The sequence below is a fragment of the Falco rusticolus genome, chromosome 6, assembly GCF_015220075.1.
Source record: "Falco rusticolus isolate bFalRus1 chromosome 6, bFalRus1.pri, whole genome shotgun sequence".
Classification (NCBI taxonomy): domain Eukaryota; kingdom Metazoa; phylum Chordata; class Aves; order Falconiformes; family Falconidae; genus Falco; species Falco rusticolus.
The window spans coordinates 14,902,735-14,929,531 of record NC_051192.1 but is presented as its reverse complement, the minus strand read 5'-3'; the positions used below and the strand labels follow the sequence as shown (position 1 = coordinate 14,929,531).

The 26,797-nt window shown below is 40.0% G+C and overlaps 1 protein-coding gene and 1 long non-coding RNA gene across 6 annotated transcripts in view; one reads left to right on the top strand and one right to left on the bottom strand.

Moving 5' to 3' along the window:
• LOC119149859 overlaps positions 1-26,797 on the bottom strand; it is a 43,427-nt gene that overhangs the window by 10,251 nt on the left and 6,379 nt on the right. Inside the window, exons 3-6 of one of the 5 annotated variants that reach the window (XR_005104883.1) lie at positions 24,679-24,767; positions 13,568-23,968; positions 13,396-13,451; positions 7,055-7,108 (exon numbers count right to left, since the gene is read on the bottom strand). This is a non-coding gene — a long non-coding RNA (uncharacterized LOC119149859). Of the gene's footprint in view, positions 1-7,054; positions 7,109-13,395; positions 23,969-24,678; positions 24,768-26,797 lie in introns of those variants that run through there. The other 4 variants (XR_005104882.1, XR_005104881.1, XR_005104879.1 and 1 more) reach the window with 4 other exon arrangements.
• Positions 23,954-26,797, top strand: part of LOC119149856 (cysteine-rich venom protein TEL1-like) — a 10,569-nt gene continuing 7,725 nt past the window's right edge. The window contains exon 1 of the mRNA XM_037391696.1: positions 23,954-24,812. Coding sequence (XP_037247593.1) covers positions 24,638-24,812 — 175 coding nt within the window. The 5' untranslated portion in view covers positions 23,954-24,637. The remainder of the gene's footprint in view (positions 24,813-26,797) is intronic.

Sequence of the window (26,797 nt, the reverse complement as noted above, 5' to 3'; positions counted from 1 at the left end):
ATGTACACCCCAGACAGCTGTGGTGTTTCCTTAGAAATCTTTAGAGAAGACCCAACATGTGGTCATCAGAAACCCCCTTGCAGACCTGAAAGGCTTCAAGTATTGCTGGCAAACATTTGTCCCAGGCTGACACCTAAATTAATATAATGTAAGATCTGAAAATACAAATGGATATCTATTTAAATTGTATTTTAGGGCTCTGCTGCAGTTTATGCTGCTTTGTCTACTCACTTGCCAAAGGGACAAGATGAGGTCACTGGCAAGCACACTGACATGCTGTGATGAATAATTCCAACAGCTACCACATGCTTATGATAGTATTTGTGGTAAAGATGTTGCTCATGTTCCTGAAGCAGTGGTTCTCTAATGTTTTGATACCAGAAGCCTCATGGACTCAATTTTCATTAATCTTCTGGTGGAGGCAAGAAAAATGATGCAACCATTTTCGCATAAATGTCTTGACACCTCATCCTTGTCACCACGTATTACAGAAGCTGTGATTTGGAGAGTGTCTCCCTCCATGGAGAGATTCAAAAGCCATCTGAACATGGTCCTGGGAAACTGGCTTTGTGTGGGTCTGCTTGAGCAGGGGGGGGCTTGACATGACGTCACTTCCAACCTCAACCATTCTGTGATTCTGTGTCTTCCAGACCACCAAATCGTGTATCAGAAATTAGATGGCTGCTCATTTTTACTGAATGTCATGGTATTATGAAGCAATTAAGAACTCCTAAAATTGTGTGAAATCTGGTCTGCCACTGTCTTGTTCAATGCTGACTTTGGGGAGAGAAATTCTTTGCATCCTTTGGCTCAGGGTCAGCTTGTCACAACCTAAAGGGTTACCCAGCTTGCAGGTGTAGAGAGATCGTGACCGCAGGTTCATCGGATTCTGAAATACAGAAAGGCACAGAGGCCTTTATGCTTTAAATTTCTTTATTACAGATTAGCACAAATAATCACCAGTAGCAAGTATACTACCACAAAATCACCGCTAGCAGGTATACCTATGATTAATAGACATAATATATTTATATCTCAAGTTATTAGAAGTTCTATCAGCAATCAATCATATAGTAGCAATTAATAGCATGGCAGCAGTTAATAATAGCATCTACCAATCATATTGCAACAAGCACTAGCAGCAATAACCAAGCAGGTATATATTATTACAGGGTACTGCAAACTTATAATTAGTGAAGCAACTTATCAACAATATAATAGCTGATACACTTATGATAGATTATTTATATGGCTATATAATACCAGTATCAAGTGAATTAGATTTCAAAAGGGGAAAAACCACCTCAAGGGGAAGGGAAAACCAATCCTAAAGGGGGACCCTACCATTTCAGAGGTGGGACGACAAGCCGATCTGACCCCAAAAGTGGACTCAAAGGGGGACCAATAAGATAATGGATGGAATCTCACTTCAAAGATGATCTGTGTCATGGAGTCTGGAAGTGACCAGATGTCCCTGGTGAGAATTCAAGATGTCATAGAAAGTTCATGCAGAGAAATCAGCCAAGAAGGCAAGGCAAGGCAAGGCAGGGCAAGGCAAGGCACGGCAAGGCAAGGCAAGGCAGGGCAAGGCAAGGCACGGCAAGGCAAGGCAAGGCAGGGCAAGGCAAGGCACGGCAAGGCACGGCAAGGCAAGGCAAGGCAGGGCAAGGCAAGGCAAGGCAGGGCAAGGCAAGGCACGGCAAGGCACGGCAAGGCAAGGCAAGGCAAGGCACGGCAAGGCAAGGCAAGGCAGGGCAAGGCAAGGCACGGCAAGGCACGGCAAGGCACGGCAAGGCAAGGCAAGGCAGGGCAAGGCAAGGCACGGCAAGGCACGGCAAGGCACGGCAAGGCAAGGCAGGGCAAGGCAAGGCAGGGCAAGGCAAGGCACGGCAAGGCAAGGCACGGCAAGGCACGGCAAGGCACGGCAAGGCAAGGCAAGGCAGGGCAAGGCAAGGCACGGCAAGGCACGGCAAGGCAAGGCAAGGCAGGGCAAGGCAAGGCAAGGCAAGGCAAGGCAGGGCAAGGCAAGGCACGGCAAGGCACGGCAAGGGAAAGGTATATGCAGAATGGGAAGCCCTCAGAGGCAGACACTCCATTTTGGATAAAAAATATGTCTTTTTTATATCATAGAGACATACGAGATTATAGGATATCACCAGTTTGAGGAGCCAGTAGGTGCTCTTAATTCTGATTTTTCACCTGAACCAGCCAATAGATGGTGATGGTTTTGGTTCTTTGAAACAGTTTTATTTTCACAGACTGATTCCACTTTTTCAGGCAATAAATTGCTGTTACAGTTTCTTGTGCTTATCAATGGTATCTCAGGATGCCTCTGTCTTCTGGGTATCCCAGCTATACTTCAAAGAGGCCAGCTGCAGTTTTCAGGGATGTGTCTAGTTTGAAGGCTTAGTTCCCAAGCTCACAGCTCCCAGGCTGGCAGGCAATTTCTCTGCCAGTATTTTTCAGCAGACATTTTCTTCTGTTCAGTAATTTTTGCTTTCTTACCAGGCCACCTTTAAGGCTGCTCACATTGCAGCCTCCGCAGAGGAAGATACAGTCTGCTTGTCCTACATGTTTCTCTTTCTCAGCTGGAACTTCAGTCCCTTCTGAAAGGGATGCTGTTCTCTTAATGTACATATCTACCTCCACCTGTGTGAGCACCTTTATTTTTTCTTAAGAAAAGGGAGACTTTATGGAAAAAAATCTAAGATCCAGTTCTACTTTAGACAGGATTTAGGATGGATAGTACTACTTATTTATGCATTATGCTGTGGAGCTGAGAGAGGTCAAGAAGGTAGATATTATAAATCATCATTCACCCTTTTAACCAGAGGAATAATTAGTACTGATGATGGTGAGAAATGCAGAAAATCGGGGAAAAAAAAGGAGAGGATCTGTAGAAAATAAGGGCAGAAACTACTGTTAGCCACTGAACACAATGTCATGAGCAGTAAAAAATGCCATGGTTTAGAGTCAGTAAAAACAGGCTGCTTTCTGAGTGGTCTGAGAAATTCTAGCATTCCTTGTGTTTTCAGCCTGTTAGTCTTTAAAATATTTTTTGTCAATATGTATTGCACTTCCGTGTAAGTCAAAGGCTCAATTTGTTCTTAGGTGCTTAGGTAATGAAAACAAGATCTTTGCAAACAGTTAAGACTTAGAAAAATCTGTGCATAAAAAAGTTTGTAAGATAAATTTTATTTTATCTTGTTAAATATTATGCCTCTGCCATGAGCTACCTTGAAATGTTGTCTTCATGATATTTTACAAAGGAAAGCTAATCTGGTATTTATGACCAACTTTGAATTGTCTGCAGTGAACCTACACTCTGTGTGTGTGTGTGTGTGTGTGTGTGTGTGTGTGTCCCAGTTCCCAAGGACTATAAATCATGTATCTGATGTCTATGTTACCTGACTAAGGGCTAAGGTGAATCACAGTTTCCCTTATAGCACATGAAATTGAGTTCTTTTTATAATCAGTTGTGGATTTTCTGCATTTTTCTGAGATTGACTGTACTTACCAGTGGCAAAAAGAAAGGAAAGGATTTGCAGGAACTACAAGAAGTCAAAAACAGGAACTTGCGGGATTGCAGCAGATCGATTTATAGTGTTTACAGATTGTGTGCCCAGATAATTTCAAAGCACATGGTATAAAGGGGTCAGATCAGCCTCATGCCAACATTTTTTGCAGCATCAGGCAAGACTGTCACTTAAGACCTAGCCAAAAGATTTACAATGTAAATGGCTAGTGCATATGGGCATGAGATTGCCTAAAGTCCCCAGCTGCCAGTGTAGACAAAGCCTTAATTAGCCAATAATGCTGGAAATTTGTGCGAGTATGGAAGTTTTCTTTATTCAGTAAGCAGTTCTTCAAATATTACTGAAATGAAATCAACAACCGGTTTGACAAGCAACCGAGGAATGTAGCTTTAGCTCAGTATTTATTAACTAAAAATTCAATCAGTCAGCTAAGTTAAAAGTTTATCATTATATTGCATGAAACTTTTGGTACACTAAGCAAATGAGAACAAGTTTCTTTTAAGAGATTAGATATCTATATTTGGGGATCTAATTCCTTAAGGAAAAACTTGATTACGTGGCCAGTTTTTATAGATTTAGAGAAATACAGTGCCCATGAGAGTTATAAGCAATTTTAAACACTGCAGACAGTTGAACTACCCGTGCACACTGGGCTAAGAAACTCAACAGGTCCTAAAACTCTGGACACACACAGTTCTTAGTTAGAGGTGTTAAAAATATCAGCTTCTATATTCAACCTTTGATAAAGCCACCAAAGCAGACAAACCTCCTTCAGTAGTTTATTTTATCCTTTGAATTAATTGTGTTACTCAGCCCTTATTTTCTTAATGTCTGAAACTGCTGCAAAGAATGCTAAAACTTAGGCAGACAAGTGAACTTTATCTTATAATTCTAATTATGGAAGTCAATGTGAAAGTAAGTTTGCTTGTTTTTCTCGAATATTTTCTGACTGGTATAAACTTCTTGGCATTCTTTTGTGTATAGGCAAAAGAGGAGCAAGAAGTATAACAACAGTATTTCCAAAAGCACAAAGTTTCTGAATTATCTGATGCACTGGAGCAGAGAATGTAAAGCAGCAAACAGCTAAGCAAGCTGGTAAAATCTACACTAGGAGAATGGAAACCTGAATCTGATGGCACTGAGCAGCTCTGAAGGCTGATAATCTGTATCAGCTGCCAGCAATAATTTTTACTCTCCTCGGCTAAGATAGAAAGGGGATACTAAGGCAAAGCAAGAATCAGAAAAGGGTGAAGAGAAAGCCTTCCTTCAAAGATGAGATCTACCTGATGAGATTCAGGGCATTGATAAGGGGACTCAGGAAAGGGTTAAGGTTTAAGCTGTTTCATACTAAAAAAATGACAGTTTAAAGTACAGAGTCAGATTCTCATATACGCAAAGTCTTTGTGTATATGAGTGTGATTTTGGCAATGTAAACAGGTGAGATGGGATAGTAGCAAGACATTTGCTCACATTTGAAGTTCCCTTTAGGCTGTCACAGTAGACCAAAGAAACCTTGGTAGAAATGGAAGTTAGGTCAAAGTGTGTAAGGTACATACAGGCATGCAAGAATGATCAGCTCGGTGTTGATAAGGACATTTGAGATGTGTCCAAAATACTATTTTGAAGCACTTGCTTTGTCTCATTTGTATGCCATTCTCCTTAATTCTGGAGATGCCTGAATAGTTTCATAACCTTTCCTTGACAAAAGGGAGCAAACTCTCAAAATGTGTATTGTCTAGAGTTTTCCTATAGTTAAAAATCCTGTTATCCAAGTATACACCCCTCCTGGCTATCTTCACTCCAGGACTAGTTTGATGAAACCTAAACTTCATGTTTAATGGTCCAAAAGCATCCAGGACAGTGGTGGGAAACCAATCCTAAGTATTGCTTGAACTATAAAATTTATGCTGCATTGGAAGAACCAATTTGCTGTGTAGCACTGCCAATAGCAGCAACAATGGCAGCAATACATCCCAACATTGTGCCAGGATTTTACTACTTGCAAGAGCTAGGTACTGCTGAGTACTGCTGTTAGGATATATGCTCAGTTTCAGAACCCATCTAATTATGCTACCGTTAAGTTCTCCCTACAACAGATAAGGCTATGAAAATGAGTGAGACCAACATTTCTCTGCCAGTCCTAGAACTTGATGTAACTTGGAATTCAGTTGTCTGAAAATTAGATAGACTCTAGGTATTCATTTCTCCCTTGATTAATTGGGTAGAAGCTGCAGTACCAGGGAGCAAGGTTTCTTGTCTTCTTTGCAATAGATAAGAAGAAATGATTTTGTTTCATTCTACATAATTTCAAAATTTCAGAATAAATCTAGTGATCTGGATTTACACACCTTACCCCAAGAGAATCCCCTGCAGACACTGTCCTCCCCTTTGCAACAATGGACTAAGCAGTAAGTGAGTAGATGACAGTAACACTTGTGAAGATTCTGTGTGGCTTTAGTAATGTTGAGTTGGTTAATCCATTCCAAGTTCAGTCAGGAGGATTTGACTTGCCTGCTTGCTTTAAACAATACATGTTTTTATTAACAAATGCATTCATATCTAGTATATAACGGACTACTTGTCATGTAAACCGAGATGGGATTAACTGTTATGGCCTTTTAAATTCGGAACAAATATGAGTAAATCAGTGTGAATATTACCCATGACTGCTTGCTTTACTGTGAATCAAAGAAGTCAACAGAGCGTGGTATCTGTGTTACATACATAAAAGAATAAAAACTCCTACCTCAGTTTTAAAGAACATTGAGTCTTGCAACCTTTGCTAACAGGTACTTTCAGTACATATTGACATGGTCTCAGTTTCTTGAATTTAGGTACACTTGTAAGGGTGAGATTGAGGTCATCTAACTTTAAGGGTGATATTCAGCACTGGTCTGTAGGTTGGAGTATCTACGGTGTAATCTGTACATCTGAGCAAGATGACCAAGTTACTGTTGCTACCAGTGGAAAAATAGGATGAGATTAAATGTTTACATGTAAGGTCATTTTAAGCACTCAGAGGTGTCTTATCTAGCATTCAGCTGCTTCTCCAGAAGGCTTTGGATACGCTATATAATCACCCTTCCCTGTTAGACCCATGCCCAGAGGCATCTCAGATTGCTCTAGATACCTATGATGTATGGGCAAGCCCCTATGTCCACAGTGTTGACAACATGGGATAGTCTTGAGTGTGGCTAAACCCAATGAAGAAGAATGTGAACATCTCACCTATTTTATATGGACCTTAAAATGAGTTTGGTGCCCTCAAGCCCCTATTTTTTTCTGTCGTCTGTAAAGGAAGAATGGGGCTGACCAGATAAGGCATTGGCATCTATATGCTAGTCATATAAATATATGCAAATGAGTCATACTGTCCTACTCGTGGAAGTGGCATCCATGCCAAAGGAGTAACTGCTTCTTATATCCTCTGTTAGTATTGTTGCCGTGGGGCTATTCTCACTGATGTCAAAGAGCAGCTGCATAGAGGGGTAAGAGCCATTCACTCACCCATCCATGGTCAGCTGGAGTGCTGCCTCAGTGCATGTCTGTGAGTATGATACTATTTGCATCACCTGTTGGGAAAAAGCCTCTTTTTAAAAAGCAAGGAGAAGAGACATGCTGCTTGCTTTATATGACTTCAAAGAATAAAAGTGGTAAGTGGTAAATAACACGCCTAGGAGTGCAATGACTTTCCAATGTTCAAATGCGATGGCTCCTGTGGACCCATACCAACCTTACAAAACCAGTGTCAAATGAGCTGGTATCAGTGGAGCATATGCATACATTTTGCTGGTTAGCCTGGTGGAACAGAATTTTGTGAAATAAATGAAGTTGATAAAACCTGAAGAGATGGGGGGATACCAAGCCCTTAGCAAAGAGATGATTGTGGCTGAGCCCAAGCTGGAGGTGAAAAATCCCTTCTTTGCCTTTTCCCTTCAGTGTTCTCTGACACTGCCCCTTTTCCCTGTCCTACTCATAAGCACCATCCCAAGCCAACCGGTTGTTAGCATGTTCAACGCCATCCATTCACAATTCCTCTGAGAGATAAGAGCGTCAGCAGGATGCACTAGGGGCAGGGTGTCATTCCTCCAGGACATGACTACTAGACATACCTGCACCCCTAACATGCACATAACCCATAACACAGGGATGCTAAATTAATCCTCTTTCTCTTCTTCACATGAGAAAGGTTAAAGATGATTGTGAAACACTCATCCTACTGGCCTGGAGCAGCTGAGAACAGTCCCTCTAGTGTCATCAACCCAAACTAAAAAAAAAAAAAAAAGAGGAAAACCACCTCAGGTGTTCCTGCCCAGATTATAACCACAACTCTGGGCTTCACGAGAGATGCAGTCTTCGAGGCTTAAAGAACACAACTAATGCTAACTGCAGAGTAATCCATGCTAGCTGCATGTCCCCTTTCCTTTCAGCAGGTTTTTGCAAGTACGAAGGCACTTGCTCACACTGGAAACAGAGACACTCTTGCAGCCACCCACAGATCCAACACACCCATACACCCATACTATCCTGGTTCCTATAAAAGCATCATTGAGGTAGAAAAATACTGAAGAGGGTTATATCATTGGCACAGAAGAGATTAGTACTTGTGGTACAATACAAAATAGCTGTTATAAGAACACATTTCCAAATTTAAATAACAACTAATTATGCCTACTGTGCTGTACAACTATAGTATGGCTGTATTATAACTTATCTATACTGTATCATCTTCCAGTTAGCCTTTATTTCCTATTAAGTCTTGCTGTCTATTAACTAGGAATATTTCTGCTTTGCCTCTCCTTGTATGTCAATCAAATTCCCTGCTAAAACAGCTGGAACTTCTTAATCTTTTTTTCCTCAATGTTATTTGCCTTGACACCACTTGAGAAAACTCAAGAAAGATACTGTTTTTACAAAGGTGCTTCCAACTTTTGACCACAATGTAACTCTCAGAGATACTACAATGTTTTTGGTTTTGTTTTTTTGTTTTGGGTTTTTTTTTTTTCCCATGTTTCTAAACTCCTAAAGAAAATTCAAGGTGTCTTGCCTAGCTGCAGATTTCTAAACGTTAGGGATCTGATCCAATCTAGTCTGTCCATGATCACTGGAGAAAATGAATCTCTTGCAGAGAATGTTTATCCTACTGTTTGGAGAAATCTGGAAAGGTGTGATGAACAGCCTTCCTTCAATGGTCTCTCCATCTACCACACAGGAAGCCTACACAATCCGTTAGACTGAGATCCTTAAGGTGAAAAGATTCTTAGGTCAGATGAATTCTACCCTCTGTCAAACTACTTTATAATTGCCTTTCCAATGGAGTAATTATGAATAAGATGAACACCAGATCAAAGGAATGAGATCTGATTTCTCCAACATTTTCTTTTGTATATAAGACCCCCTTTTTAATTCTGGAAGAGCCAAATAAAGGAATTTTCTTACCATGTAGGCAAATGTGATGCAGGAGCACACTTGTAACTTTTGCTCAGGCAGAAATTCAAGGATTTGAAGTACAGAAAAAAAGGAAGCCTAACATTTAAGCAAACTGACATCTGTTTCATTAACAGACAACCTGGATAACTTGGGTTTGTGTGCAGGAGGTTTTTATTTGTCATAACTCTGCAGACTGAAGGAACTCTTTAATCAGCTTCAGCAGAGCATATTCCCCTAACTTTGGTATTTTTTCCCTCACCGCATTTAGCAATGCAAACAATATTGTGAATACCTGGAAGCATTGCAGCAGATTCACAGTAGCAACCTGTCATAGTCTGCCCATGTGAAATTGTTTCTGAGACAAAATAAAAGGAAATTACCAAAAGAAAATTACTGTCATTTGGGAAATTCATATTAATCGCCTACAGTCATAGTCAATGTCAACTGACTCATCAAGGAATATTTAACATTAAGGTTTGAGTAGTCCCCAGAAAAACAGGCTCTCTGTTTTAAGTCAGCTGCACGCTGTAACAACTGCCAGAATAGGGTTTTCAGTAAGTCAGGCGCTCCATTGATCTGGAAATGACAAGATTTAGGACATACACTTACACAGAACAGAGGTGGGGACAGCTTGGAAAAGTTAGCAGGGTATGGAAATTTTCAAGAACGTAAAGCTGAGGTTTCCATCATGGACCATATGGGTGCCACTAACAGGCACTGCTAAATAGGTTACCCTGTATAACTAAAGCTATTGCAGATTGGCAGCAAGCACAGAAAAATGGAGAGGAAAGAGTGCTGGGGAGAAATACAGCAGTTATTCAAGCAGAGACGGTTTCAATTAAAAAAAAAAAAAAAAAAAAAGCAGAATAATCAGTAGCTATTGTTGTCCATGAGCACCTCTACACAGCTAGACTACAGTAGAATCCCCCCATCTCAAGACAGTCAGAGGAAAAGGAATGAAAAAAGGCAGAAAGACCCAAATCATCTGTACTAATCCCTGGGATCTCTATGATTGTCATGGTGGCCTGGTTTCTGCAGGACACAGCCAATATATTTTTGCCATTACTGAAATTTTTGCTTATCTGTGGGAAACTACTCTCTTCCCCAACATTAACGCTGATGAAGCTCTTATTTTCCTTTCTTGTAAGCTTCTTACAATGTAAGAACAATGAAATGGGACTTTCTTTTGGCCTCACCTCTTCCTCCCACCTTGATTTACCCCCCATACCCATTCCCTTGTGTATTTTTATATGGTTTTTTTTGTGCATCTCTGAGAAGAATCTGTATCTGTCTTCTCTACAGCCCCTGCTGAAATAGAAATTAGACATTCCTGGCTGGCCCTCTCTTCTCTAAGCTGAACAAATACAGCTTCCTCAGCATCTCTATTTATGTCATAACTCCAGCCTCCAGTCAGCTTCATGGCCTCTGTGGTACTTGAAATTTGCAAATATCTTGCTTATAATGTGTGCACCAAGCCAACAACACCCATATTGAGAAAATCCAATGGATAGATGGAAATCATTAAGTGTTCTAAACACTGTTTAGATTATAAACCATTAATCTTACAGTGTCCAGGTTACGTACCTGTAGTATGCAGTCAACATATGGCCCGAAATTCATGCTAATTTATAGTAAAGTAAAGATGGCTCTTATTCTGTGTGTACTAAAATGAACAAAGACTTCACTGGTGCAGGATGAGTACCAGTAGGAGTAAAAAAGCAGTGATTTTAAATGTACTGCATTGGTTTTGGGCTTTGGAAAGATCTGCTTCTTTTGTTTTGGGAGTTATTCTATTGTCCTATAATATTGTTCTCTTATTAGAGAACATTCAAATGGCACATTAAAGGTTCTATTTTAAAAAAAATAAGATACGAAAGAAATGGAGTAATTTAGAAAATTCTTTACATGTCTATCTGAGCAAATCAATTTAGCTGTGAGTTTTCACTTTCAAAGCTGCCTTGAGAGGATGAAGGTAGAATTCAGCTGACCTGCCCTTGAGCATGTATACAGAGGTGTCCATGTTCAAGTTAGGTTCCTGGGCTCCTGCTACAGCCAGTGCAGGTTGAGTCAACATAGCCAAAATTAATAGCTCTGCAGACTCCATTGATTCTCTCAGCACTGTAACGGGTAGAGTACCTGTCTAAGTCTTTCCCAAATAATGTCCAAGCATGGTTCAAGAACCAGCATGAGGCAGAGACCATCCTGAACAGGCAGTGTTACTGCAGTCATCCAGTTTGGAGGCTGACAGGCTCACCAACTTGTCTCACAGCTAGAGATCAGCCCCTGGCACAGATTTATTTGCTATGCTTATATGTGTATACACATATGTATATTTCTGTATGTATGTACAGAGAGGGGGACAAGGATAGAGAGCCTATGTATGTACATATAGGACAATATATATGTAAATATATACACATACAACAAAGCCTTAGAGGATACAGAGCTAAGACCTAAACTCCAGCCCTTCCATTTCAAAATTTATTTACCTTTTCTTTCTTACAAACTGAATGGGTGACAGCATCACTTATTTGGCAGCATTTAGGCTCATATTTGTGTATTTACTCTTTTTATGTGCTGTGCCTTTCTTCTGGGCTTACTGTGCAAGTTCAAAACCTGAAAATTACCGTTCATTTTATACATTAGGAAAACTCTGTGCTTCTAAAATCAAACAAGGTGTTTCAGAAGAGAAAAACATTGTACATGGAACCAGGATATAGTTCACAAGTCTACCAACAAAATTATTGATGCTTTCTCTAGACTCATTTTTCTAGGCTCTGTTTTGGGTGCCAGCAGGATCCTTGATGGCAATTGCTGAGCTGTGGTTGGATATTTAAGAAATTACTCATCTGGACGAGGTATAACACCAAATGAGTACCCCTTGACATATGAAAACTCATGGAGATTTATCTTACTGAAGCAATAAACTATTTCTGTGCAGAGCCATTGCTTCCTAAGCTAAGCCACTATTACATTACAGCTGAATGACACAAGGTTATGCAGCTACCAAAGCATAGAAAAAAGTGTCAAGAACCTCAGAGGAAAATGAGACATTTATCAGTCCTGGAAGTTCAGGGGGATGGGTAAAAACAGTGATTAGCAAAATGGAGAAAGTGTAAAATTCCACCTGTAAATAACTATAAAAATAGTGTGAATATTTAATATGGATTTGGGGGATTTTTCTTTGTTTCTTTGGTCACAGATTCTTACACAACCTTGTTCAAAGTTTTATTTAATTACTCAGAAAATTTTAAATAAAAAGTAAAGTCACATCTGGCTTTAACAAAACAAGAAAAGAAAAATCTAAGTAGAAAGAAAAATCTTCATTAAAAAGTCAAAATTTTTGAGTGTTCAGAAGAAATTGGGATCCTTTAGTTATCTGTAAGACAGACATCTGTGTCAAAGATCTCTGTAATCAACAGAGTAGTACAAGCATTTCCAGAATGCAATGCATCTTTAGTTGTTCAAGTGGGTTAAATCATGCTCCATTGATGCCTTTTTCAGCTTAATCACTACAGGATATCTATATGACTAGCTTAGACCAGACATTAGACTCTAACATATGAAGACTTTGTTAAAAATGATCTTAGCATGCATACCTAAACATGGTTATGTTATCCTCTGATATAAAAAAGAAAAACACCATCTGTTTTGTATAACTGATCAATAATAGGCCCTTGTTCTTTTAGAAATGGAGTGAAAGCTAATATGAAAAAAACATTTGCAATGGAACTGTAACTGATTTTGAGCAAGGCAATTCTGGGCTTCGTGTGCAGATCTAGTGAATACAAAGAAGCTATTGAATGGTGAGACAATGGCAACTTCTTGAGATTATAAAAAAAATAATATAGAGAGAGCCCACCTTTGTCTATAATTTAATCCCCAGATGTACTGTCATGTAGCAACATTAAGGCATAATGAATCTGCTCTGTTATTTGCTTCGCTGTGGGCTTGGAGCCAGGGAGTCATTCTGCCCGAGAGACAAAAGACACTCTGTCTGCACAGAGATCCCTGCATCTTCCCGACACGTTTCCTCATACATTTTGTGAACTGTCTTTCCCCTCCCCTCTCCCTCTGTTATGTTAGCTGTGAACTGCAGTGAAAATCTGTCTGTGACAGACACTTTCAGTACTTGGTCAGCTGTCAGACAAGCGTGAGGTGAAAGACTTCAAATATGGCATTGGGCTCACAAACACACGTACACACACACATAGAAACAGCCATCACTGGCTATTGCTCAGGTCCAAGCATGAAAACAAAAACAAAACACAGGAAAAAAATCAAATCCAAGGAAGAAAGTGCTTCTATGTAAGTCTCAGATCTTGCAAACAAAGAAGGCGTATTTAATGGTTTCATTAAAATCAGATTCGTAAGATCTAAACTCTAACTGCAGGGTTAGTAACATCTTCCTTCCATACCCAGAACTCACCTGTGGCAGTATTTACTCGAGGAGGTCTCCTCTTTGAAAGTTATTTCCATTAATGCCTAGACAAACATAAGGGAAAAAGGCTTGATGAGAAACCTGTGAATGGATGAATGGCCCAGGCTGAGTATGACCTACAAATCACCCCATCACAATCCACCTTCATTTGGGTACTTACATGGCACCTGGCATTGCATTTTCATCAGTCTACCACGGCAAGGGCCAGGCTGTTAGGATGCTGTATCCTTACTGCATTAGATTAGTACACTGCAGTGAAGTCACAGTGTTCATCCAATGTGCTAGGGCTCCAAAAGATATACCCTTTTTGGGTCTTGTACCATAATAAAAAGGTGTTGTCTTCTACAGGACCAGCTGAATCCTGCCTGCAAACACAATGCAGGATTCAGGGAAATCAAAGGAAGCATCTCAGCATCTCAGTCAGAGATCAGGACTGGAAAAGCCTTGTTTGCTCAAGGTCTAACCAAATAAAGCATCTGTGCTGGAGTACACAAATGGCACAAGAAACTCCTTGATTTTCTGGAGACTCTGAGAGACATATTTTGGATCCACTGGTTGCATGACTCTTTCAGCATAATCAAGAAATCTAAACAAACACCATGGCCCCCATTACTATATCTAATATTCAAAGACATTCCTAATGTCTCTGGATGCCTGTAGACAACTGAATCTGCCAGTGATTACAAGAGTCAGGACATGCAGGTCAAGTGTAGACACCAGCCATTAGGTGTGTGAACTTGAATCCTGCCAGAGGATCACTCAGGCACTGCAGAGATACAGGCGCCTGTAGAGGGTGGTTCACCCTTTCCTAAGACTCAGAAAAGACCTGTACAATAGAAATTGGATAGAAGTGTCTGAATTTTATGCTCATGGAGTATGGATTAGAGTTCTAAGAGGGACTATATGCCTAATACTTAGACAGCTGAGTCTCCATTTCTTTCCCTAAGCTTAGCTATTCCTGGCTGTGTAAGATGCCCTGGCATATCTGAGACAGCCACCCAGGGCTGTCAGATATGACAAAACATGAATGGTAAGCTCAAACTTCCTGAACCAGTAGCTAATGTTAAGGCAGAATATCTTACAGCATCTGAAGACAGTGCCAGGCGATGAAGTTGAGGTAACTGAATTCAACATCTGAAGGAAAGTGACTGGATCAGAGACTGGGCTATATTCAGCTGCCCAAACTTTGGTATTTAGTGTCATTTTAGAAACCATGAAGATATGACAGACAGCTTCTGGGAAATCCCCAAGGTTTGGAAGCATAACTGAGGCCAGGTAACATAACTCATGATGCCTGAAACAATAGGGATGTGATTCACTTGCCTGAAAATAGACATTTAGGGTTATTTTACGTACTGCAGGATGCCCTATCTAGCCTTCACCTGACACTCCAGAAGGGCGGTCTCCTATAAATGCTGTGCAATACCTGTCAGTACCATGCATATGTCTCAACCATGCTATAGCAAAACTAGGAACAGACATCCATGTTTCAGCAACAAAATCCTCTCTTACATGTCTCCACTTCAAACTTCCCTGAGCATGTGGAGATCCAACCCTGCAAGTTGTCACCCACACAGCACAGAACTGCAAGTACCAGCCAGCTAAGACACAGCTAAGCAGTACGGTGCAGTATGGTGTGTGATCAAAGGCAGATAACCCTCATCCCCAGGCAGGGCTCATGGCTCCATAAATGGAGACATTTCTTCCTTCTTGCAAATAATCCAAGCTTGCTCAGCCTTCTTTACTCTTACTACTGAGGACATACCCGAAGAGGATGCTCATCCCCTTCTGGTGGATGTAGAGTATACAAGATCTGCATCGTGCAAATCTCTTGTAATGACATTTTTTTGTAAGAGAAGAAGGAGAAAGGAAGGGCTGGCTTTGTGTACAAAAATTAAATTCCATTTGTCACTGAGCCACAAACTTCCTGCATTTGACAAGCAACTGTTTTCCTCTTGTTTCCTCTTATTGCATCCGGCAATTAATATTACTTCCCCTTTTCTGAGATAACTTGGCTGGACACATTCATTGATGCTTATTAAAATATGTCCAGGAATATTTTTACCACTGAAATTTTTAGAATCCTCAGGGGTTCTTGCCAGAGAGATAACAATCACAGTTACAACCCAACAGTACTGAACATTCTCACTTCTCTTCCGCCCCTATGGTCCTTCTTTTTTGCTTTCTCATGAGCACGAAAAAGTCCCTCTTAACCTTCACAAACCCAGCCTTCATCTAACAACAGAGTTCACTTTCTCTTCCACACTTTAGCATTTGGCATTCTCTTCTTGCCCTGGCTCTGACTGGATTCTACTTTTTCTCAGACTGTCTTCTCAAATGTGTCTTTCCCCAGCGCAAGAAGCCAGGGGACATGGCACACAAACCAGAGAAGCTACAGAAATTCCCTGTGAAAAGAACAGAAAAGACTTAACTCTCCAGGGGTTGTGCACCAACTTTGAATGTGCTAGTCCCTTCCTTCACCCATTTCCCTCAGCTTCTGCTACACTTGTATATCTTAACAAGGCTAACTTTTAGTATCTTTTTCATTAATTAGTTAAATAAAAATATTTTTTTAAAAGGAAGAACTAAAAAATATGACCATTCAATAATCATAAGATAAAAAGGTACTTCTAGGATGCAGTATGATTTTGTGTAGATGTTAACTTCAGGATGGGATGAAGCATGTCCCAAAGATATCTTTTAATTTCCAAAGTCTCTGAAAGGAGTCTTGCTCAAATGTAGGTGGCTGTGTTTGTTTAAATTAATTCCATTTCAGGTACCAAAAGGACTTGGAGCATGTGGTCTTAATGGCCCTTGTAATATTCTTTCATTCAGAACTTTTCACCATTTTTCTTAGTAAACCTTGTTTTTAAGTGAGTTCAAAGGGGATGTGACTATATAAGCCACTAATGCCAGGGGCAGCCACAGCTATAATGTATAGGCTGCCAATACTTGCTTCTTTAGAAGAAACAAACTACGTGATTCAGTAGCATTGTCTGTTTTTCTTTCTTACATTGTAATGACACTTAGTTTTGGCACAGTGGTTCTTTAGCTGTTTAGGTTGATAGATAAAGTTTCCTGTATTGCGTATGTCTATTAACATAGAATACCTGGGGAAAAAAAAAAAAAAGATTCAGCTTTTATTACCTTTATATGTGTAGAATTTAGTGTGACGATGAATACAATATTACTTTAGAAGCCAACTGGAATCATGTCCAGGTACTTGATACCAGGATATGTTTTTAACCTGTAGAAGGAAAAGAAATTATTCCCAAAGATTTTGGGGTTTCTTAATAAAACTGGAAGCACATTATTCATAGAAATAATTGTTAAATTCTCCAACTGTGATGAATTTATGCCTGAACATTTCCTGTTCATGGCATCAAGACAAGGCCTTTTTGTGGGAGACAGTTCAAAAAGATTTGGGGCTTTTCTCTTTCAGTGAAAGGCCACAGGGTGCAATTCTGCACTTCCATTAACGAGGGCCTACGTGTGTTCCTGGAGATATTGAAAAGGTCCACAGAAGCTCTGTTGGCTCTTGGAGCCTTCTCCATCCTCTACACATTGATGAAGGACATAATAAATAGTAAACAATATACTGAGCTTCAAGTCTGAGTGGACACTGGCTTTGGCCGTAAGAGGAGATGTGACACTTTAGTTTTCAGAGTCCTTCATGGATAACACATATGCCACTGCAGCCAGGGAAACAGTGATGGAATTTCTAGCCAAGTTGTCTTGAGTCAGCCCAAAAGACCTGAAGATTTGTTCTGATGTGCATGCTTGGGGAACCGCAGGTGCTGGAGGAAAACAAATTTGCACTGTGAACACAACTGACCTTGCCCAGTGGATTTTCTTCTCTACTCTGAGTCATGGAGAGATAAATGAACATATCCAGGGATATAGAAAAACAGAAATATAGTTTTGCCACAAAATCTTTCTCCACTCAGATTTCTTGATAGAGTTACTTTTGAATTCCAAGTCTACTTCATAATAAAGTACATTACTAGTCTTAAACACAAGATTTTGCTATGTCTGTAACAGACCCTTGCATTTGACCACCTCAGGGTTTAATCAGGCTAAAGGTTAGGCTGTGCCTAAAAAAACCCTTCTGGAAAAAGAGAAATGGGAGCCTCACCAGTCCAGTGCACCGTTAGGTGAAGGTACTGAATTTTGGAACATACCCATGGATGTACTCTTTCCTTAAAAGACCCATGTTCAACAAAGGGTAAGAAATATATATATCAGACATTTATAAAAATTCACAGAATGCTTCTTTTCTATCATCTTTTCCAGGCCCAAAACAGTTATCATAGATGTTCCCTTCTGTGACATCAAACAGGTTCTTGACATTTTTTAATCGGAACTGATTGATAACAGCAGGCATGCTGGGAATTAACTGTACCAAAGATCTAAATGAGGCCTTATAGAAAAGCATGATATGGTACAAGGATATTGGTATACAACCTTGTTACATTACTAAAATAGTGGCAAGCGACATCTCACCTTAAACATGGAAACACTTCTTTCAGATAAACTATGGAAATCTAGTTTTATTTTTAGTTGCATTTTCCTGTGTGACTGCCTAATAAAATAGATCCTTGAAACATAATCCTTCTAAGTAAATGTACTGTTGCTAAATGCATTTTCTATGGTAGAAGTTTGACGTCACTAAATAAAGGAGTTGTTTAACCTTCTTCTAAGTCATGCTTGCTTAGAGTTACTGGCTTTAGTACTCTGGGAAGACCTCCAGAAGAGCCTGGGTATTGTGCTCTGTCTGCAGAAGGGGTGATGGAGAGAGAAGAAAGAGTCATTGGCCCTTGAAAGAAACCGTATCATCTTTAGGATGGAAGCACTGTGCCCCAGCAGTTGCCTTTGCAACCAGCCTGTTCCTAGAAATGCAGAGTGGAGCTTTCAGGATACTGTTCTGCAAAGGTTGTACTTAATGGCACAATATTTCTATCGGTTTACTGGTAAAACTGAGGCCTTCGGAAACACGAAAGTGAGGCAGAAATAAAAGCTGAGGCATCAAGTTTCTTTCAGGATTATTAATACAGTTTGGACTCTCAATAATGGACTCAAAATATTTAATCAAGCAGGTGTTCTGGGGTTATACTGTTCACAATGGAATTATCTCCCTGAGATAAATGCAGATGATATGTAGGAAAGAACACACTTTTGTTCAGGGTAATAAAAAAAAATTATATGCTTGAGTAATTGAGGACATTTTCGTCATATGGAACATAAGAAAAGAATGTGGCCCATTATGTCTAAAATACCGGTGGGAAAGCTGCCAGCAGGCCTCCTTGGGCTTTAGGAGCAATACATCTATTGACTGTTCCATTTGCGTAACAGGCATGAAATTCCAGATGAGCATTTGGGGTTTTTGCTTGTGGCGAACAGAAAATGAGACAGCTCCACCCATGTGTAAAGCAGGACTGCTGAACAGAAGAGATTGTGTGGTTGGAAAGGTGAAATTTCTCGCTCAAATGTTTTGACATTTGTAATTCAGGTGTCTGTTTTCATGCATGAACAGGGATGTCATGCAAGGTTGGCCTCTAAGTAAGATGAATGTGGAGGCTACCTGCCGTTTTAAAGGCTAAAAATGAATTTTTAGATGAATAAACTCAATTGAGATTAATCCTAATCCATGAGAACAACTATTTTTTCCTCTACTGGAAAAATTTGATTCTTTCTGCATCTAATTCTTTCTACAATCATGAAGTGGAACAAGACCAGGAACATCTAGATATTTGGAGACTGCCTCTAACATATGGGAATTTTTTTTTGCAGAGTGAGGTTTTGGAGGCTTCTGTGGCTTCTAGATTAGGTCAGGCTCTCTTTGTAGCCAGCAAGAACAGAAAAATACTTTCAGAAGCTGATTTATTTAATACAGTTGTCTATGGTAGGAAAAAAGAAAGATGTCACCTACTTTCATGACTATTGAGGGACTCCAGAGACCTATTTTGTGCTAGCTATGCATTATCTGGACATCTATAGACAGGTGAGAGCAATCTGAAGTATGATTCTTCATGTAGTTTATTAGTGCTTTTTGTTCTTACTGTGATAACCTCTGGGACCCTGTTCTGTGCCAAGAAACCATTTTAGAAGATGCTGTACAAATGAGAACAAATGGATGCTTTTCCTCCTAGCTATCTACCAGACAAGATAAAAGAGGGGTACAGATAAACAGGGTTTATAAATGGAGATTATAAGGACAAAATAAAATTATTTTGACCTATTTGTAAGACAATATCCACAGACTAGAACTAGCTAACCTCACTGAAGTATGTTGTAGGCATAAAAGTAAGGAAGATCTAGAGATAGCTCTGCAAATGTTTACTAACCACTTTCCCATAACAAAACCAAAGATGCTGAAAATTTATTATCTAATAGGTGAAAGCAAACACCAGGGGCTGTGGAAGCCATGGTCAGATCTGAAGAGTGGGTGAAAGATGACTTCAGGAGACAGAGAGGGTCTGAAAATGTCTGAAAAATAGAAACAAGTAGCTTATGATTAATGAGATGGAGCTGGGATAAAAAAAATCATGGTTAGGAATAGTCTTTATATTAGCAATGCCAGTCATACAGACCCATTATAAATGCCTGAGACTTCATGTGATTTACTAGAAAAGTGAGGTTTAGATAATCATGTTTTCTGTGTGCGTGACCACTTTGCTTCCTCAGTGGATGTGATTTACTTCATCATCCTTTAGTCATCTTCAGTATAAAGTCTAGAGCTGAGTTAGTTGCTCTAGGCTTTGTTTAGAGAAAATGAAGTAAAACAGATGTTTGTAAGCTTTTGTGGATATAATATATTTTAGATAAGTAATACAGGATTACATGATTCACATCCTGGAAGTGTCCATTTTTTCCCATATGCTATCAGGGGAGAAGCGCCTAACTAGTTTCAATGACATCAGAGAGTTTAATTTCCCAAATTTAGTGAAAATCACCATAAAAATAAGGCTTTTTTGGGTGGGGGAGGGTATTAGATCAACTATTACTAAACATTCAAGAATTTACATTTCTGTCAGATCTTACTTTAACAGTATGCTTAATACTGAATTTTCCGATTAGGGATAACAAAGCATTTCAGTTCAGTGTAATACTAAAATTAATTCTGAGAACAAAACAGTACAGAATAAACTAAGGAGAGATCACTAAAAACCCAGTTGTTTCCTCTCAAGGGTTAGTGCTGGGACCAATAATATAACCCATCCTCATTAATCACCTGGGTGATGGGACAGAGTACACTGTCAGCGGGTCTGCACATGATACAAAACTGAGGAGAGTGGCTCACACACCAGCTGGTTGTGCTGCCATTCAGAGACCTCAGCAGGATGCAGAAGCGGACCATCACGAACCTTACAACCTTACAAAGTCAAGCAAAGGCTTAAGCAAACACCAGGGTTTGCCCCTGAGGAAGAATAGCCCCATACGTCAGTTCATGCAGGAGACCAACTGGCTGGAAATCAGATTTACAAAGACCTGGCCATCTTGCTATACAAGCTGAATATGAGCCAACAATGTACCTTTGTGGCAAAGGTGGCCAACTGCATCCTGGGCTGCAGAAGGCAGTGTTGCCAGCAGGTCAAGGCAGGTGGTCCTTCCCATCTACTCAGCACTGCCTGGGAAGCTGCATCCAGTTCTGGGCTCCCCAGTGCAAGACAGAAATGAACATATTGGAGCAACTCCAGAGAAGAGATGCTATGACAAAGGTACTGAAGCATCTCTCATATGAGGAAAGCCTGAGAGAAATGGGTCTGTTCAGCCTGGAGAAGAGAAAGCTTAGGGTGGATCTTATAGGTATGTAAAAATATCTGATGGGAGTGTGTAAAGGCAATGGAAACATAATCTTCTCAGTGATATCCAGGGAAAGGATGAGAGGCCGTGGCAACTAACTGAAATGCAAGAAATTATATTTAAACTTGAGAAAAAAACTATTTTACAGCGAAGGTGGTCAAACACTAGAATAGCTTAGCCAGAGATGTTGTTCATCTCTGGAGCCTTTCAGAACCCAACTGGAACCAGCCCTGAGCAGCCTGTTCTATGTGACCCTGCTCTGAGCAGGAAGATTATGCTACATGTTCCCCAGAGGTCCCATCGCAACCTCAACTCTTCTGTGATCCTGAGATCAACATAACTAAGGCCTCCAGCAAGAAGAGGTTTCTGTAAAAGGGCAAATTTTACTTGAAGGTAAGTAAGATCCAAAGTCTAGAAATGGAAGGCATGGAAATTCAGACTAGAAGTGCTTCATTCAAATAAATCTATAGTTCAAATAAGAGATTGAACTCTAGAGCCAGAGAGGTAGTTTCTAAGCCTGTGTTTATGCAATGCATGTTTTTGACAGTCAAGATAAAAACACTTGATACAGCCACCTTTTATCATCCCTGATAACACATTTTAGCAGTTAGTTTTGCTTCAGAATCTTGGGGGTGGGGGTGTCAAGTCCTCTGTGCAGAGGGAAGTGGCAGTCCTCCCACTAGAAAAGCTTTAGTAGAAGTGCTTTATATACAAGTTAAAGTCAACAAGCAGGAAGAACTGGGTCTCCATGCCCAGTCTGAGAGTTATGATGTCGTATCGTAACCAAAGAGCCCAGTATAGGCTAGGATCTGTGTGGCTGGGGAGTAGCCTTGCTGAAAGGGACATGAAGGTCCTTGAGGATAACAAGATGAACATGAGTCAGCAGCATGTTGGTGCAGCAACGAAGGCAAATTGGACACAGGGCTGCAACCTCAGAAGCTAGCAGAGATAAAGTTGTCATCATCCCACCCTACTCACTGCTTGTCAGTCCACACCTTGAGTCTGGTGTCCAGTTCTGGTACCCACAGTTCAAGAAAGACATGGACAGATTGGAAAGGGGGCAAAGGAGGGACACAAAGATGGTTGAGGGGATGGACAATGTACCCTCTGAGGAAAGACTGAAGAAGTCAGGTTTTTTCTCCCTGGAGAAGACAAGGCTCAGGAAGGACTTCATGACAGTATTCCAGGACTTAAAGGGCTGCTACAGAGAAGACAGAGGCTGTCTCTTCGCAAGGAGCCACATAGAGAAGGCAGGAGGCAACAGGTCCAAGTTGCACTGGGAGAGGTTTCACCTCAACATAAGAAATATGTTTTTCATAGTGAGAACAATCATTCACTGGAACAACCTCACCAGGGACATGGTAGAGTCCTCATCACTGGAGGCTTTTAAGGTGTGTTTGGACAGGCTGCTAATCTCATCCAGGTTCCCTTTCCCACAGACAAAGATCTTTTGTTGATCCAGATGATTTTTTTGAGGTCCCTTCCAACCTGGGCTGTTCTATGATTCTATGATATAAACTATAGGAACAATTTACGAAATGTCATGACAGACATGCACAGGAATGTTATTTACAGGATAGGCTGTTGTTCTGAATCATTCACTTGGGTTTGTAGACAGGCCTTACCCTTACATGGGAAGTTGATTCAAGACATCTCCGTGTATACAAAGCAGAGAGATGAATGACATGAGCATAACAGGATATCCTCTTTATCTTAGGATCCACAGCTCAGTGATTGCCTGAATACGATCTTTTTCTTAGTAATGTTTATAACAATTATACTGGTAACACTTAGTCCCTCTAACAATTAGAGGTTCCCACTATAACTAATTAAACTGTCATATCTGTCAACAAGTGAAATAAGGCAAGTCTCATTTGGTGCCTTTCCAGTGCAAACAATACAAAAATGACACAACCTTAGAATAGTTTTTGTTATACAGGACCTCTGAAGCTCATCTGTTCTAACACCACGTTCAAAGCATTGCCAACTTTAAAGTTTGCTCAGCACTTTGTCCAATTCTGAGTACCTCCAAGTAAGCAAAAACTACCTCCTAGTCAATCTACTTCAGTGCTTTAACAAGCCTCAGTGTAAAAATTATTTTCATTTATATCTAGTCAGGGTAGCAATCTGTGGCACTTACCTCATGTCCCTGTTGTAAAAGAGTCCATCCCCACCTTTCCCCTTTCCATCATGGTGGCCCTTTGTTAGGCTTACTGCAGTTTGTTAGTGTCTTTCTTGTACTGGGGGTTCCAAAACTGGACAGAGTAGTCAGACAGCTTCAGAAGTACTGAAAAAGTGGCTGTGATCACCTTTCCCAGCACTTGCACTACGCAATGTCTAACGCAGTGCAGTACATGGTTAGCCCTCACTGTTGCAAGGGAGCACTGAGTCATACGCAACTTGTTGTCTACCAACAACCCTCAAACAATTTTTGCTAGAGCTGCTCCTTGGACAGTTGGTCTCTCCCAATTGTTTACTTTCACATCTTTTCCATCAAGTAATTTCTTCATCTTTTTGAGATTCATTCATCCTTATAATCTAGCATATCAACTGCTCCCTGCAATTTGGTTTAACCCCCAAACTTGCTGACAGTATGCTCCTTTCCATGTAATTACAAACCAACAAATCATACCACTACCATTTTGTCTGGTAGAGCCAATAAACAGGTTTCCCAGGTAATGAAAAGCAAAAGATTATTCTGAAGGCACACTTCACCAGGGACTAGGGCAGGATTTGAGTGACCATGAGGAAGGAAGACCTGAATTTAAATAGAAAAATAACAACATTTTATATAAAAGCAGACAATGACAACTGCTCTCGTCAGCAATTACTTGAGACTGAATGTGGACAGAAACAGTCAATGTGCACACAAATTCCCTCCTGATCTGGCAGTATTTCCACCCATTCTCATCTTACCTCACCCAGCCTGAAATGCCAAAAAAAATATATGCTTTAATGTTAGTGCATATGATAATCTTTTAATCTTTATCCAATACTGGGTAAAAGTAGTAATTACAAAAGTATCTTTGTCTCTTTTTTTTTCACTTTTACACTACAGGATTGATGTAAAGAAGCCATAACATGAAGAGGAACTTGGCCCGGGATTTTTTTTAGCCCCATGGAAAAATCAATAAGCAAGATTCCATCTTAGTAACGATAGTATCAATCTGGAGACACCTCAGTAGCCAGCTGAGTTGATTTGCATTGCTGGAGATTAAGATCAAGTCTTACTACAACTGGATGTGTCAATCACTAGCAGTGAGCCCTTGTACCTGGGGTTCGCATGGACTGCAAACTCACATACAAGGAGCAATGCATATACAACTCGTTCCAGTGTAGTTCATCTCTTCCAGTACCAGAAGTAAGAGGAAATAAAAATGGAACACAAACAAACAACCTTCTTCTTGGAAGAATGTGCATTTGACAAATGCACGGTTCTATCTGGTCACTATTTGAATTTTATATTACCTGTGACGCTGAGTCACCTTGTCCTATCAGGAAACAGAAGAGTTATAAATCACCCTCCAGTGAAGAACACCAGTCATTTCCACAACCACCTGAAGAAAGACAGAAGAAACATCTGATCTTCCTGGAAACAAAAGGTACAATTTATATTGATTTCATTTAAGTATTGCAATTTTTTTCATGTATTAAAATTCAACCTAGTGTCAAAAGACTTCTTGAACAAATTAAGACAGTCACAGAAGGAGGATTTTATTCAGTGAAAAATAAGGATTACATAGGCAGTGGTGTAACACAAGATGAAAAAAGGGAGAGAAAATTGATGAACAATCAAAAACAGATAAAAAGCTGCCTGTATGCAAGAAAGTAGTATCTTGGCAGATTATATGTACATAGAGAAAGAGACAGAGACAGACAGAACATATTGAATTGGATATATATTCAGTTCAGTATATTCTGTTGCTGTATGTAGCTATCACCACCTATTTTCAGAGTGGGGAAATTACCACCTTGTGCAACTTCCCACTCTTGTGCAAGGGGGCTGATAAAAAGGACATTGTGCAACAATGCTATAGAAGTGCAATGACACTTTGTATTATTCCCCTTTAGGTCTTTTTCAAGGATAACAATAACAGGGATGTTCTTTTGTAATAGATACTCAATTGTATGAATAATTTAGGATACACCTTTTTTTATCTGTTTTTAGGAGGAGAGATGGGAAAAACATATTCACACAAGTTTGCTAAACTCATACAAACTAGGGATGCTAAAGCACCATCTTTCAGTGGCAGATCCCTGTACACAGATGGAGTTGCAGGAAAGTCAGTATGACTTGGCACGTGTCCTGATTTATGTTGATTGAGGGGGAACAGGGGAGGGGGACAGAGAGACTGATTTTAGGACCAGTGCCTAGAAATTAATGCAGAGCAATTAAATTTACATCTCATAAACCATAAGCATTTGGTTGAAATCAGTGGAATTGCCAAAAGTATGTTAATATCTTTGAGCAGGAAACCCACTGGGTCTTAAAAAGCATTCCAATGGCATTTTGAAACTTATATCATGTATTACATTACCAATTAAATTTAATTTTAAGTTAATTCATAGAAAATATTACAGTGAATGAATACTTTGCCCATGTCTTTAAGTTAGATTTTTCAGTTTGGTTTCCAAAATAGAAAGCTTCACAATTTCAATAAAGAGTTATTTTTCCTTTAAAACAAAGAATTTGGTTTAACATGTTACAGGTGCAAAAAAGGTTGTTTTCTATTTGCATATCATCACATTTTGCACTCAAAAGACGTATTTTTGCTTGCAACTTGGGTACAGCTAAAAAAAATAAACCACCACCTCTATGTACTTTCTAGTTAGAAATTAAGTGAATTAAGATTTTTTCATGCTATTTGGAGTATAATCTTATATTGCTAAACACCTAGGTCATACACGCTGTGAAGTTTTGTAACATCTCTGAGAAATTAGTGGTAGAAAAGTTAGTAAGAAAAGACTTCTGTGACCATAAAGTACTCCAAGGAGGCATAGGTGATGTCAAAATTAAACTTAAGTGATGCAACGTAATACTAAGAAAAGGAAATCAATGACTTCTACTGTTAATTACCAGTGTGTTTTTCTCCTGGATCAACTAGGTCTTTCCTCAACTACAAGTGCTTAGAATAAGCCACCCTATTTTGAAGGCTGTGAGAGTTTAATTGTACCGATGTGGCCAGTTTGCCCAGTTTTTTGGCCTCTAAGCAACAGCTGCCCACAGCCACAGCCCACTTCAACGGGCTTAGCTCTTTAGTAGGGTTGTAGCCGTGTCCCTGCCTACAGGCTGGGGACTGTGGGTTGCCCAAAGCAATGTGAGCAAGCGAGTGAGGAAAATGGGCCTTGCTGTACCATTTGAAAAAGCAGAGTTTTTCTTACCCACACGTTCTCCACGAGCCGGAGCACCTTGTGTTTTATATAAGCTGGTTGCCTCGAGGTAAAGTGGCTTTGCTGAATATGAAAAGATCAGCAAAGCCTATTGGCATTTCCCCAAGAATAAATTAAAACTAAAACCAGCAGTCCCTCAAAAACAAGTAACTTAGGCTAATAATATATCTCTGCGGTAATGTGCCCATAAATTCCC